The 14277-nt window shown below is 51.7% G+C and overlaps 1 protein-coding gene across 2 annotated transcripts; it reads right to left on the reverse strand.

Moving 5' to 3' along the window:
* Positions 1 to 2743: 2743 nt before the first annotated feature.
* Positions 2744 to 12255, reverse strand: LOC110259249 (pregnancy-associated glycoprotein 2-like). Of its 2 annotated transcripts, none has more exons than XM_021082952.2 (9): positions 12153 to 12255; positions 10913 to 11051; positions 9458 to 9575; positions 9250 to 9368; positions 7802 to 8001; positions 6754 to 6867; positions 5071 to 5212; positions 4885 to 4983; positions 2744 to 3285 (listed from the first exon to the last, which is right to left on the reverse strand). In XM_021082952.2, exons 1-9 carry the CDS (start codon positions 12251 to 12253, stop codon positions 3130 to 3132), a joined length of 1188 nt encoding a protein of 395 aa, XP_020938611.2. In that variant the 5' UTR covers positions 12254 to 12255; the 3' UTR covers positions 2744 to 3129. The 2 variants fall into 2 exon arrangements, with proteins under 2 accessions (XP_020938611.2, XP_084867118.1); XM_085010992.1 differs by having other exon boundaries at positions 7802 to 8049.
* Between the last annotated feature and the right edge of the window lie 2022 nt (positions 12256 to 14277).

Genomic DNA, 14277 nt, shown 5'->3' on the forward strand with positions numbered 1-14277 from the left:
GGCAGGGATTGAACCCACAACCCCAAGGTTCCTAGTCGGATTTGTTAGTCACTGTGCCATGATGGGAACTCCTATTTTCCATCTTATTTATTCCTCTCTGTTCCTTCTTCCATCAGGGCCTCCCTTCACCTCTAACCCCTGCTGTCCCCAGCCTGGGCATCTGCCTGGGTCTGCAGACATGCCAAACAATGGCAGCTGGAACCAGATGCTTCTGGAGGAAAACTCAGGAACACCTGAAGTCTTTGTGCACCCAGTACTGCCCTTTACCTGGACAGGCGGCCCTGCCAGCAGAATTAGAGGCCAAGGTAAGGGCCATGCTGGGCCCCTGCAAGGGTGGGGATGGATCAGGCATCCACATGGGTCTGTCACCCCAGAAGTGAGACTGGGAAAAACACTACAGAGGTTGGGTGGCAGAGAGCTGGTGACTAGGGGTTGGGGGACAAGGGAAGTTGCAGTTAGCAGGGCTTCAGCAAGAGCCCTTCTTGAGCAGAAGGCCACTGTTAAAGGTCCTTGAGTTGAGAAGAATGGAATCTTTTTTTACTTTGTGGCCTGGCCCTTGGTATGTGGAGGGGCCAGGGAATGAATCCCAGCCACAGCAGTGAACCCAGCCGAAACACCAATCCTTAACCACTAGGCCACCTGGGAACTCCTAGCATCTATTTTTTTTTTTTTTACCACTTACTATCCCTCTTAGAAGGTGGCAGAGTTGCTGCAGTAATCACAACCTGCTCCTAAATCTGGAACATCCCTGTGTCACATCCTTTGGAGCCACTTAGCCCCAGGTACAGAGCTGTGGTTCTGGAGGAAACTGTTAATGAGATGCTGCCTGGCAGGGCCATGCGACCAAGTAAGCCAATTGTAGTACCCCAAGACCCCTCCACGATGGCTGGCCTGGGTTGGAAACGTGACCTCAGGTGGACCAATCAGAGTATCCCTGGTACCCTGATCTTTTCTGAGCTTCTTTCACTAGGGGGTGAGATGTCTTAGGGATATAAAACCCAGGGGCAGAAATAGATCAACTGAACAGACCGATCACGAGAAATGAAATTGAATATGCCATAAAAACACTCCCTACAAATAAAAGTCCAAGACCAGATGGCTTCACAGGTGAATTCTACCAAACATACAAAGAGGAACTTATACCCATCCTCCTTAAACATTTTCAAAAGGTTGAAGAAGAAGGAACCCTCCCAAAGACATTCTATGATGCCGCCATCACCCTAATCCCAAAACCAGACAAAGATACCACCAAAAAAGAAAACCGTAGGCCAATATCCTTGATGAACACAGACGCAAAAAATATCAACAAAATTTTAGCCAACTGAATCCAACAACACATCAAAAAGATCATACATAGAACACACCTGCACACCATCTACAAAAATAAACTCTAAATGCCTTAAAGACTTAAACATCAGACAAGACACCATCAAACTCCTAGAAGAGAACATAGGCGAAACATTCTCTGACATTAACCTTACAAATGTTTTCTCAGGTCAGTCTCCCAAAGCAACAGAAATAAAAGCAAAAATAAACCAATGGGACCTAATCAAACTGACAGGCTTTTGCACAGCAAAGGAAACCACAAAGAAACCAAAAAGACAACTTACAGAATGGGAGAAAATAGTTTCAAACGATGCAACTGACAAGGGCTTCATCTCTAAAATATACAAACAACTTCTACAACCAACAGCAAAAAAGCCAACAACCCAATGGAGAAAATGGGCAAAAGACCTGAACAGACATTTCTCCAAGGAAGATGTACAGATGGCCAACAAGCACATGATAAAATGCTCAACAGCCCTGATTATTAGAGAAATGCAAATCAAAACTACCACGAGATACCACCTCACACCAGTCAGAATGGCCATCATTCATAAGTCCACAAATAACAAGTGCCGGAGCGGGTGTGGAGAAAAGGGAACCCTCCTGCGCTGTTGGTGGGAATGTAAGCTGGTACAACCACTATGGAGATCAGTATGGAGGTACCTTAGAAAACTATACATAGATCTACCATATGAGCCAGCAATCCCACTCATGGGCATATATCCGGACAAAACTTTTCCTTAAAAAAGACACATGCCACTGCATGTTCATTGTAGCTCTATTCACAAAAGCCGAGACATGCAAACAACCCAAACGTCCGTCGACAGATGATTGGATTAGGAAGCTGTGGTATAAATACACCATGGAATGCTACTCAGCCATAGAAAAGAACGAACTAATGCCATGTGCAGCAACATGGATGGAACTGGAGACTCTCATCCTGAGTGAAGTAAGTCAGAAAGAGAAAGACAAACGCCATATGATATCACTCATATCTGGAATCGAATATATGGCACAAAGGAAGCTTTCCACAGGAAAGAGACTCATGGACTTGGAGAATAGCCTTGTGGTTGCCTGGGGGGAGGGGGAGGGAGTGGGATGGATTGGGAGCTTGGGGTTAATAGATGCAGACAATTGCCTTTGGAATGGACAAGCAATGGGATCCTGCTGTGTCGCACTGGGAGGAACTCTGTCTAGTCACTTCTGATGGAGCATGGTAATGGGCGAAAAAAGAATGGATATGTGTATGTGTAACTGGGTCACCATGCTGTACAGTAGGAAAAAAAAGGTAAAAATAAAATAAAATAAAACACTGGGGCAGGAAGCTTCGGAGTCTTTCATTTCGTGTAGAGGCCTGAGGGCAGAAAGCTGTCCAGTTAAGAGACTCGATCAAAGATGAGAGAAGGGAAAGAGCAGGGAAGAGAGTAAGCTGAGTCTGATTTATTGGGTCCAGTCACTGAGATCTTTGGATCTGCTCTGGTTCCTGCATCCCCAGTCCCCAGTATCCTTCCAAGAAGTCTGCCCTTCCATTGGCAATCTCATGGAGGTGGGCTCCTCTCACTTGTGGTTCAGACGAGGTTGTCCAGGCCTGCAGGATTACCAGGAATCGCCCAGACTCCAAGAGAGGCACTGGTTGGTATCAGCACCATTGCAAAGGCAATCCTTTATTCTTTACTGAGAACTGGGCTTTGCAGAACATTGAACCCCGTTCAAGCCGCCCTCCTTGGGCGGGAATGCCCTAGGTGTGAGGGAATGTGTGTTTGGGGAGGTGGGCCTGGTTGTTTCTGGAAGCAGCCCCAGCATTTATGCGGCCCGAGCCAGGCCAATCCTGTTCTGTCCTCGATCGAACACGGTGAAGTACACCTTTAAGAAGACATCACCCAGGATCCAGGTCTGGCTCTCGGTCAGAGTATCCCCCATCACCTCAAAGGTGCTGTAGCAGAGGTTATTATTAGCATCCTGGGGGGAGGAAAGACACAGCCGTGAGCCTGAGCCCGAGCACTCACCTGCTGCTGCCCAACCTCTGTATCCAGATCTGCAGCTTTTGGGTTTCATCTCCCACCTTAGGTGAGAGCTGAGTGGCTCTCTGAGCAGCTGTGGAAGTGGGGTATCCATCCAAGAACCAGGCAGACTGTAGCCCCCCTCCCCCCCTCCCTGCTGTTTCTTTCCTTCTGCCCCAGGCTGGCTGTTCTCTCTGCACAGAAGGCCTTTTCTTGCCCCTTTCCCCACAACCTGTTCTTTTTTTTTTTTTTTTTTTAATTTTTGTTGTTGTTGTTGCTATTTCTTGGGCCACTCCCGCAGCATATGGAGGTTCCCAGGCTAGGGGTCGAATAAGAGCTGTAGCCACCGGCCTACGCCAGAGCCACAGCAACGCGGGATCTGAGCCGCGTCTGCAACTAACACCACAGCTCACAGCAACGCCGGATCCTTAACCCACCGAGCAAGGGCAGGGACCGAACCCGCAACCTCATGGTTCCTAGTCGGATTCGTTAACCACTGCGCCACGACGGGAACTCCTTTTTTTTTTTTTTTTTTTTTTAATTCTTGTTGTTGTTGTTGTTGTTGCTATTTCTTGCACAACCTGTTCTTTAAGGCTGCGCTCAGCGCCTCACTCCCCCACCCCCACACGGATGGCCTTCTGGATCCCTGCTCACCCTCCTTGGCCACTCCAGGCTGAGTTGGGTCACTTGGCCTGGTGCTCCCTTGTCTCTAGCCCTTGTCATGCTGGGACTTCCCCTGGCATCCCTTGGCACAGCCCCCAGGGGTGCCGTGGGCACGGAGCCCAGTGTCGATTTGCCTCCACCCCAGAGGGGCTTCTCACTCCTGCAAGAGGCTGGGGGTTTACAATCATTGAAATTCCCTCTCTTCTTCACAGCCTTCTTTGAGCTCCTTCAGCCTCCTCTCAATTCCCATCGGGAGCTGACGTGCATTAACGCTCAAGTCTGAGCCAGGGGCTGTGCAGTCACTGTGTCCCCTTCATGCAGGAGGGCCTCCAAGCCCTGCACAGGGCTGGTCTGGTGTCCCAGCTCCCAGAGCGGGACCTGGGGCTTACGAAGGGCAGGTGCAGCCTAGGACTCGGGAAACCCTCTAATCATCATCCAAACCAGGGCACTTTGGAGATGGGCAGGGAGACTGTGAACCACTCTGGCGGGACAACACACTGGCAGTGTCCTCAGCCACCCCCTTGTCCCTCAGCCTGATGATCACAGGGATTCTGTGTCATCCATCTGTGGGCCCTGGTTGACCGGAAGCTCCTTGAGGGCCAAGGCCCTTAGTGGTCCCCTCTCCTTGTGCCTGGCACTGTGCCTGCCCGGGGTGGAGTCTCCATCTTTATTTCAGGATGGTGGTTGTCCTAGTCTTCCCTTTGCCTTCAAGAGGCTGGTTTTGTGGGAGGCCCTGGCCCCCTCTCCAGCCAGGGCCACGTGGTGGTGGGTGGTGGGGTGGGAACTGCAGGGGTGCATCTTGGCCTGTAGAGGGCCCCCTCCTCCTGGCATCAAGCAGCGCACTGGTGCCACACACTGCAGATTTAAGAACCAGCCCCCAGGGTTGGCCCCTCACCTTTCGGATGTAGGTACGAGCTGGCACTGGGTAGTCGACATTGTTAATGGTGAAGACGATGTCAGGGTAGGTGTCCCTGGCATTACACTGGACCAGGTACTGTTAGAGGAAGAGGGAGAGAGGTTGGCTCAGCTGATCCTTCCTGGGAGAAGAGCCCCAGAGTGACCCTGTGGCCTGATACTTCACCTCTTCCTGAAGGGGCACTGCGTTCATGAGAGAATGGATTTTGTCCACTTCTGCGTATGGGCCAAGCAGGTACGTGGTCCCGGTATCCACGATGGCCTGGCAGCCGCGGAGACAACCAATAATGTGCCCTCTCCAGGTGATCCTGAGAGACAGTGGGACAAAGGGGGCTCCAGGGTCACGCTGAAGTCTCCCACTGCTGCCACTGCCCCCACCCACGACTGTCTCCAGAACAGTCCTCCAGCTCTTGTCCCCACTCTGTTTTCCTTTGCTCTGGTCATTTCACTGTCCTTGATTTCCTTTCAGTTCCTGAATGCACCGGGCTCATTTGTGCCTCAGGGCCTTGGCACATGCTGGTCACCCTGTCTAGAAGGCCTCCATCCCCTTTGGTTGATTTCTCCTCATCATCTGGGTTGCAGCTTCATTGTCACATTTCAGGGAATTCTCCCACCACCCCCTCCCATCTCCCGACTAGATCATTCTCCACTCTTGGCCTTTCTCTGTACACACTTCCTCATGTCTAGCCTGGAGCAAAGTGGTAATTCATTCTTTGTGGGACTTGTTTCCTGAATGTCCACCTTCCTAGATGCTAGGTCTGTAAGAACAAGGGGTATCCTCAGGGCCCAGCACAGAGCAGATCCACGCCATGGGTTTGTTGAATGAATGAATGAAGACATGAATGAGGGACAACCAGAGCCCTGATTCTGGTGTCTGAGCAATAACGGGTCAACACCCAGAGGGACGGTGGAGATTCTCTGGGGCAGCAGATGCTCAGAGTGGTGGGGAGGGGGACACAGGGTGCCAAGGGAGCGGCTGTCCCCCAGCCCTGCCCCCTGGGCTGGCTCAGGCACTGAGGCTCCTGGGCAGGTGATGACTGAGCGGCCCAGGGGCCTCCAAGGGACAAGGAAGCTCTTGTGTGAGGGGCTCAACTCCTGCCTCTCGTTCTGAGGCCACTCTTGGATCCCAGCTCCCTGGTGGTCTCTGCCATAGCCCCTGTCCCCCTGTGTGCCTGGGATGGGGCTGGGTGGGTCAGGGTCAGGAAGTGTCTCTCTGTCTGATGTGCTTTCCAGTCTCAGGAATGCAGCCAACCTCTGTGCACTGCTGGGTAGCTTCTCCCTAATGAGACCCGTTTTCCCAGTTTGTCCAGGACGTGTCCTGTTCTCCCACTGGCAATCCTGTGCCCTAATCACCTGCTTGGGCCTGGGTAGCCGAGGACGGTTGGTCATCGTAGCACCAGCCTGCTCAGGCTCGTGGAAGTCTCCCTGATCCTCCTTTCGGGACACTTCAGGGACCTCAACCCATGCTCCCCGCCTGCCTCTCAGCACGGAAGATGCAGTGTCCCTGGTTGCACAAGCATTTCTGGGCCCTTGTCAGGACCCTGGTCAGGAGGCGTGAGTGAATATAAACTCTGAGAGGTGTGCGTGTCTGTCTGTGTATCTCTATGTCTGTGTATGTTCGTGTGTCTGTGTGACTGTGTGTGCCTGCCTGTGTGTCTTTTGTGCCTGTGAGTGTCTACATTTGTCTTTGTGTTTCAGAGCGTTGTTTTGTGTGTGGAGTGTATGTGTATGTGTGTATCTGTGTGTGTGTGTGGTGGTGCATCTGTGAGTGCATGTGTGTGAGCCTGTCCATGTCTGTGTGCATGTGTGGGGACATCCCTCAGGGTGGCCCTCAGAGGGAGGGGCTTACCTGTCCAAGGCGATCTGCCAGTAGTGGGGTCTTGACAGGGGCACCCACTTGAGCTCTCCTTTGTAGCAGCATTTCTTCACGCCACCAAATATCACTGCACTGCCCTCCTCCTTCCTGTTGAGAAGAGGAGAGGGAGAGGGAGGGCTGAGTGTAGGAGAATAATGGGTGGCTTTTCTCAAATTCGGCCACACACCAGGCACTGTTGAGGGCTGTGTTTATCCACCCCTCACAGGCACTGCTAAGATCCCATTTTACAGATGCAGGAATTGAGGCATGGAGGGTTGAGTACCTGACTGGCTAATGAGTGGCCCAGAAGAGGTTTGAACCTGGGCATCCTGGCCAGGCTCTGAGCACCCACCCTTCCTGGAGGGCCTGGTCCCTTCCCGCAATCGGCCTGCTGACAGAGTCCCTCAGGGGACCCCAGCCTGGAGGGCTGTGGCTTCCACTGGGCCAGCCTGTCAATTTTCAGGAAAGCTGAGACCTGAGGTCACTAAGGGCATGGATCAGGCTCACCCAGGGCCAGGTTCCTGGGCCTGTGACCTGAGCCACCCATGGGTCCCCCGTTCAGCAGGGCCCCGTGCCTCTGCCATCTCTGTCCTGAAACTCAAGCTTTTTCCACAAGGGGTCCCACATGTTCCTTTCGCACTGGCCCCTGCCAGTGCTCTAGCTGCTCCTGGGCTCCTGGTCAAATGTGAGTGAGGAAGAAAGAGTCCCCCCATCCCTGTCCTCCCTTCCTTATCGAATCCGTCAGCGAATCCCGTTCTCTCCTCCTCCCACCTGTATCCTGACCCCTCCACTGCTCCTCCTCCTCCCTCCACCTCTCTGGACCAAGTGCTGCTCTTGGCCCCAGGAGCATGGCGTGTTCCCTAAACCTTTATTTACCAAATCCGGGTGCATGGCCAACTGTGGCCTTGAGTCCCATTTGGTTGATCTTATTCTTAACTATCAGTGTCTAGAAACATCTGCATCACATAGTCTAGAATTTTTCATGCAACTGAAAGCGTCGTACGGCTGATGTGGCGAGAGGGCTTGTCTAGCTGAGACTTACGTGCTCAGGTAGAAGGCAAAGACAGGCTCAGAAATTTGCCCTTGCTTCTTTAGGTTGTCGAAGATGGGGGTGGTCCCTTTGAGGGCGAGGCTGGGAAAGCCCAGGCCCAGGAGGCCATCAAAGACTCCATGTTCAAAGGCCTCACCGGTCTCCAACTGGCTCAGGCCAAATACCTGGTTCATGGTCCTGAGTCTGCCGATCTGCGGGAGAGGGGGTGTTCCCACGTGGATTTTTAAGCAGGTCTGGGGCTGGACTGGGGTGAAGGGGATAAGAGATGCCATTAGCTTGCAGAGAACTAAGGCCTGCCTGGGCCCTGGCTTGACCATAGGCTGAGCTGGACCAGGATTTGCCTCCATTTGTGCAGGGCTGTGGATTTCAACCCACAGCTGCTCCATCTGCAAACACTGTAGTTAGTAGATTGGCCTTATGCCCTCGTCCTGGGGGGAGAGTGAGACTCAGGGCAGGATCAAATGGTTCCCACCTGAGGAGAAATGAGTAGAGGGCAGGGTAGCTTTCTCTTTGGCACCCCTGGGATCTGATGGCAGAAAGGGATGGGTTCGTTGCTATGCGTTGTCGATTCTGCATCTACACAGTAAGACAAATGCCCATTGTAAAAGGTAGCTTCAAGGTTCTTATGAAAATTCTGCCGAGAAACATGCGGGGTGTGTGTGTGTTGTATGTGTGTGTGTGTGTGTGTGAGAGAGAGAGAGAGAGAGAGAGAGAGAGTGAGCGACAGAGAGAGAGCGACAGAGAGAGTGAGAGAGAGACAGTGAGAAAGGGAAAGAGAATACCCTGGCCCTTTGGAGGAGGCTGGCCTTAGTTTTAATTAGATTCTCCAAGACCACCTAGAGTAAGAGTGCACTTAGCAGGTTGCTCCCACATCTTTGGCCCCCTGCCTCCCCTGCCTGAGTGCCTGAAGCCCTGGGCTGCTCCCCAGGGTCCCCAGATCAGTTTTATTCTCTCCCCCGAAAGCCCCACAACAGCTTAGTTCTGACTGGCCAGCCCAGCTTCACCGCTTACCAGATGGGTGGGTGACCTTGGCCAAGGCCCTTGTTCTCTGCACCTCAGTTCCCTAATCTGTACAAAGGAGGTAATGACAGTACCTGCTGCAGGGGAGAGGGGCTGCAGAATTAAACAATGGTCACAGTGGAAGTGCCTGGCACAGTGCCAGGCCTAGTGGGGGAACAGAAATGTGTGTGTCTTACTCCCCCCCTCCCCGCTGCCAGCAAAGTGGCACCTGAGCAGCAAATCCACACGCAAACATTTCTCTGGGTTAGCTTTTCTGAGAGTTTGCGTGTCAGCAGGTGCACTTCCTCCCCAGGGCAGGTGGGGGGCGAGCCACTCGGAACTTTGGGAAAGGCAGGCCCTCCCAAGGGATCTGTGTCTGCCTGGGAAGCAGCAGTCCCTTCCAGGGCCAGCCCTGCCTGAGCTTGCAGTTTCCACATTACCCGAACAGTGTCATAGCCAAGGAATCCTGAAATCTTTCCAGAGCCGTATTCCAACTCGAAGTTTTTGCCCGGGAGGCGGAAGGTGCTGGAGCGGGCAGGTTTGAAGGATCTGTGTGTAACTGCAGACAGAGGAGATGAATTTCCATCAGCTTGCTGAGGTCTGAGGAGGGGGTTGGGGCAGCACAAGGTGGGTGGGGAGGGCACTCACCACAGGCCAAGCTTTTGCAGTAGCCGGAGGGCACCCACAGGTCAGCTGAGCCGGTGTCAAAGACGACGCTGAACTGCTGTGGGGGTGTGCCGATGGTGATGTTGCCCACGTAGGCCATCTATAGGGAGCGGGGAGGGGTGATCAAGGCAGGCCTGGGTGCCCTGGTCACCCTGGTTTCCCAATGTGCCACCAACCTCGAGGTGTCCCATGGCACCTAACATCCCTTGTGCACGGCCCCACCTCACAGCCTGTGCTCAGACCAGTGTCTCATTGGAGCAGCTCTCCAGTGTCCCCCTCAAGGCCCAGCCTGAGCACTTCCTTCTCCTTCCTTCACCCAAACTCAAACCTTGTCCTGTCAACAGCACGCAGTTGGCCCTTTATTGCGACATTCATTTATTCTTTGTCTGTGTCTCAGACTGAGATATGCATTCTTGAGAAAGATAAAGGCCTTTCTCAAAATCAGTAGCCATGGGCGTTCCTGTCGTGGCTCAGCAGTTAACGAACCCGAATAGTATCAATGAGGACACGGGTTCCTTCCCTGGCCTCACTCAGTGGGTTAAGGATCTGGTGTTGCCATGAACTGCAATGTGGGTCTTTAGACACAGCTCGAATCCCCCCGTTCCTGTGGCTGTGGCGTAGGCCAGCAGCTGAACGTCTGACTTGATCCCTAGTCTGGGAACCTCCATATGCCATGGGCGTGGCCCTCAAAAGGCAAAAGAGACAAAAAATAAAAAATAAAATCAGCAATCATAACCATAGGGTATTAAGTTTTTATAGCATCACCCACCGTAGGAGCTCAATAACTTTTACTCGTATCATTTTGGGGTCTACAGAGGCTGGATGGACTTCCACTGTCTGTGGCCTCAAAGTTGCTTTGCAGTTGGCTTTATTGTTTAGTTAGACATGACTCACCCTTCATCTGTAACTAAGTGGCTCCCTTAGTTCAAAAAGAAGAATCTTGGGAGTTCCAGCTGTGGCTCAGCCATGAGGAACCCCCCTAGGATCTGTGAGGATTGGGTTGGATCCCTGGCCCTGCTCAGTGGGTTGAAGAATGGCGTGGCCGTGAGCTGTGGTGTAGGTAGCAGACGTGGCATGAAATGCCTTGCTGTGGCTGTGGTGTAGGCTGGTTGTTGGCAGCTCTAATTCAACTCCTAGCCCGGGAACTTCCATATGCTTCGAGCGCAGTGCTGCCCCGCCCCCCAGTCCCCCAAAATTTCCTCTGGCACAGAAATGGAGGTTTACCTGCCACCGGGTCATCTCTGGGCCCAGTCACCACAGACCAAGAGTTGAGGGTGGGAGTGCCTTCTCCTCTGGGTGTGAGGTGCCAGATCCCCCTGTGGTTCTGCTTCCTGAAGGGGCCCCAGCCCCAACATCCCTCCTGGCCCCTCCAGGGGAACCCCAGTCTTGACCAGAGCACCAGGGGTACCTATGGGGCCTTCATCCCCTTTCACTCACATCCAGGTAGTTCCTCAGCGGGTGACAAGCGATTTTCTGGTTCTGGATCATTTTGTAAGGATGTTCCTTGAGGAAATTTTTCAGCAAGCCTTTTTCTCTGAGGCTTTCTCGGACGGACTTGACCTTCGTGAGAGGGATCCTTTCACGGTGCATTGGGAAAAGGAAAAAAACAAGAGATAGCCAACAGCTGCCCATGTTGTAGAAGGACTGTCACCCTCCATTGTACCGACGCTGTGTGTTTTCCAAGCATTGTTATGAGGAGTGTCATCCTGCAAAGACCATGGCAAGGGCCTAGGTTTGAATACAGGTTCTTTCCTGTAATGTTGCAAAAGCCATGGGAGCCCTTGGAGCCTCAGAGCCTCCAGTGGCACCCAGGTTGAATGCAATAGCCCCCGCCCCCTACATAGAATGTTCTGGCTGTTAAGGAAGAGGATGGAAGTCATGTGCCTTATGTGTGGGAAGTCTCCACCATGGTAGCCGATCCCATCGCTATTGTCATCCAAGAGTATCTGCCTCACAGTAGCTCTGGGAGGAGGCAGAAGGGGGATCGTGATCCTCTTTTTAGAGAGAAGGACTTTGAAATGCAGGACAGGGAGTCTGTGACTTGGCTGTGGTCATACTGCTTGTTAGAGGTCGAAAGGCCTAGCAGTAGGCCTCCTGATCTTCCTCCAGGGCTGAAGCCGAAGAAAGGGATGAGAGATGGAGCCAGGAGATGGGGAATAAATTGTGCCAATTAAGAGGCTAGCGAATGAGGAAGAATCAGACTTGAAAGGAAAATGAACAAAACCTCCGAGTGTTCTTCATGGGTAGAGTCAGCCAGAGAGTTGGAGAGAAAGAAGAGAGATCCACAGGTGAAGCCCTAGAAACTCATAGACACAGAAATGGAGAGAGAGCCGAGAGAAGACCTAGGAGCAAATGCAGGAGAAATGCTTTCCACGGGACCTCAGTGACAGTTGCACAGGATGTGCACTGAACAAATCCAAGGAGTGCCATTTTTCATATGGGTTGTGATGGGACTGGTGCCCCCAGAGTTGTGCAATTCTGCAGGCCTTCCCCAAGACCCTTGGGCCCCATGGTTCCCATGCAAAGTACTTATCAGTCTGTGAGAGCTGAGGTTTAAGACTGTCAGGAATGATGGCATTCCCTTCTAACCCCAATGTGTGGAGGAATAAGAGGATGCCAGGGCGACAAGAAACCTCCCATAGAGAGAGATGCTGTCAGTTCTAGTCCCCGTACTTACATGACTAAGCAGTCTGAGAGGGCCACCAGCCCAAGGATCACAAGCCACTTCATGCTTCTTTCCTGGGTCCAGGTACTCAGGAAAGAGGGAGTTCTGAGCATGCAGTGGTGGCTGGAAACTCCTAGTTATATATGCTCTGACATGCCTGTATCGTCCCCTCTCGGCCACCAATGGACCTGATAAGAAATACAGACCTCCTGATAAGATCTTAGCCTCCATCGATATCTTTGGCGGTGGACTTGGAAAATTCTCAGAATCCAGAGATTCTCCTTCTATGTCTTCCTTGGGGCTTAACTGCACAACCAAATCAAAGTGCGGGGACTAACAAAGAGCTGGGAAGCTCTTGTGACATGGGAGATGAAACACTGCTAATAATGTGATAAAAATAAGTGCTGGGGGCCATGCTTGACATTACATAGTTTTGTGTGGTCTTGGCAGCCACTTTGTGAGGTGTGCCTTTCTGTCCTCTGTTGGAGCAGGGATTGTGAAGAGTTCAAATGGCAAAGTAAAGACTTAAGTGCAGCCTCCTGACATACAAGTGGCTTTAGGTAGGGACCCATGGCACAGATCATGGCACCTGGGATGCACATCCTCTTCAGAAACCAAGGCTAGAGGGAATTACAATGGCCCAGTTTTAATATTGGAAGAAATGGGATGCATGAATTCAAAAGATGTTTGTTTATCCAGCACACATTAATGGAAGACCCTGTGTGCTGGGGTCCGGGTTAGATGCCAGGAAGTCAAAGTTGAGTAAGACACAGGCAGTCCTTGTCTTCAGGGAGCTGGCCGTCTAGGGCAGTTCTCACAAACGCATGGCCCAGGACACAAAGTCAATGAATGGCCTGGTTGGATGGGCACCCTGGGCTGGGGCAGCCCCTACTCAGCTCCAACCAGTGGCTGCCATGCTGGAAAGCAGGCTGGTTGGCCACATTTTCCAGAGAAGTCAGAAGTCTGGATATTTATGTAAAATCCCCTGATTTCAAAAGTTAACTACTAATTTTTTTTTCTCTCTCTCTTTTTTACCGAAGAAACATACTATGATCCCAACCTCAAGCACCTGTGTGCTGGATTCAGCCTGCCTCTGTGCAGGTTTTCTTTCTGGAGGTGGGAGTCAAGAGGAGACAGAGAGGAGGTTCCATTCATGTTGGTCAAATGGATAAGAGACTAAATGCATCTTAACCATGTGACTTTTCATTCCATTTGTCAAGAAAGACCAGCGGGAATAGATAACCAATGAATATAATAATTCCATCCACTGTTCACTATTTTTTTCTTCTTATTTTAGGGCTGCACCTGCATCCTATGGAAGTTCCCAGGCTAGGGGTGATATTAGAGCTGCAGCTGAGGCTTACACCACAGCCACAGCATTGCCAGCTCTGAGCCTCTTCCTTGACATATGACACAGGTCGTGGCAATACCAGATCTTTAACTCCTTGAATGAGGCCTCGGATCTAACTAGCATCCTGATGGATACTAGTCTTGTTCTTAACTTGCTGAGTCACAGCAGAAACTCCACCCTGCACTTGTTATAATTCTCTAATAGGATCCACGCCTTGAAATATTTAGTGTGGAGTTCCCGTCGTGGCTCAGTGATTAACGAATCCGACTAGGAGCCATGAGGTTGCGGGTTCGATCCCTGGCCTCGCTCATTGGGTTAAAGATCTGTCATTGCCGTGAGCTGTGGTGTAGGTTGCAGACACGGCTCAGATCCCGTGTTGCTGTGGCTCTGGCGTAGGCTGGTGGCTATAGTTCCGATTAGACCCCTAGCCTAGGAATCTCCATATGCCACGGGTGCGGGCCAAGAAAAAGGCAAAAAGACAAAAAGAAAAATTTAGTTTGTCAAAACAAACATACAGTGAAATAATCAATTTTTAAATGCCTTATCAATCAAAGAAAACAAACAAACAAAAATAAAGACCATTTTAGGCTTCTGCTCAGCCTGAGATGAACAGGGCTGCTGGTTAAACCACTATCTTCACAAAGTGAAGATAATGGCATTTTGTGGCTGCTTCAGGGCTCCCTGGACTTGGGTGGTCTTGCCTGAGATCTGTCCAGGCATGTCCATGGGGGAGAACAATGGGAGGCTGACCTGGTCACTAGCTGAGCGACAGAAGATGTGGGGGCC

The sequence above is a fragment of the Sus scrofa genome, chromosome 2 (genome assembly GCF_054392235.1).
Source record: "Sus scrofa isolate SSC_HxYL_T2T_F1_AM1 chromosome 2, Sscrofa_HxYL_maternal_Yorkshire_Landrace_v2.0, whole genome shotgun sequence".
In the NCBI taxonomy this organism is placed as follows: domain Eukaryota; kingdom Metazoa; phylum Chordata; class Mammalia; order Artiodactyla; family Suidae; genus Sus; species Sus scrofa.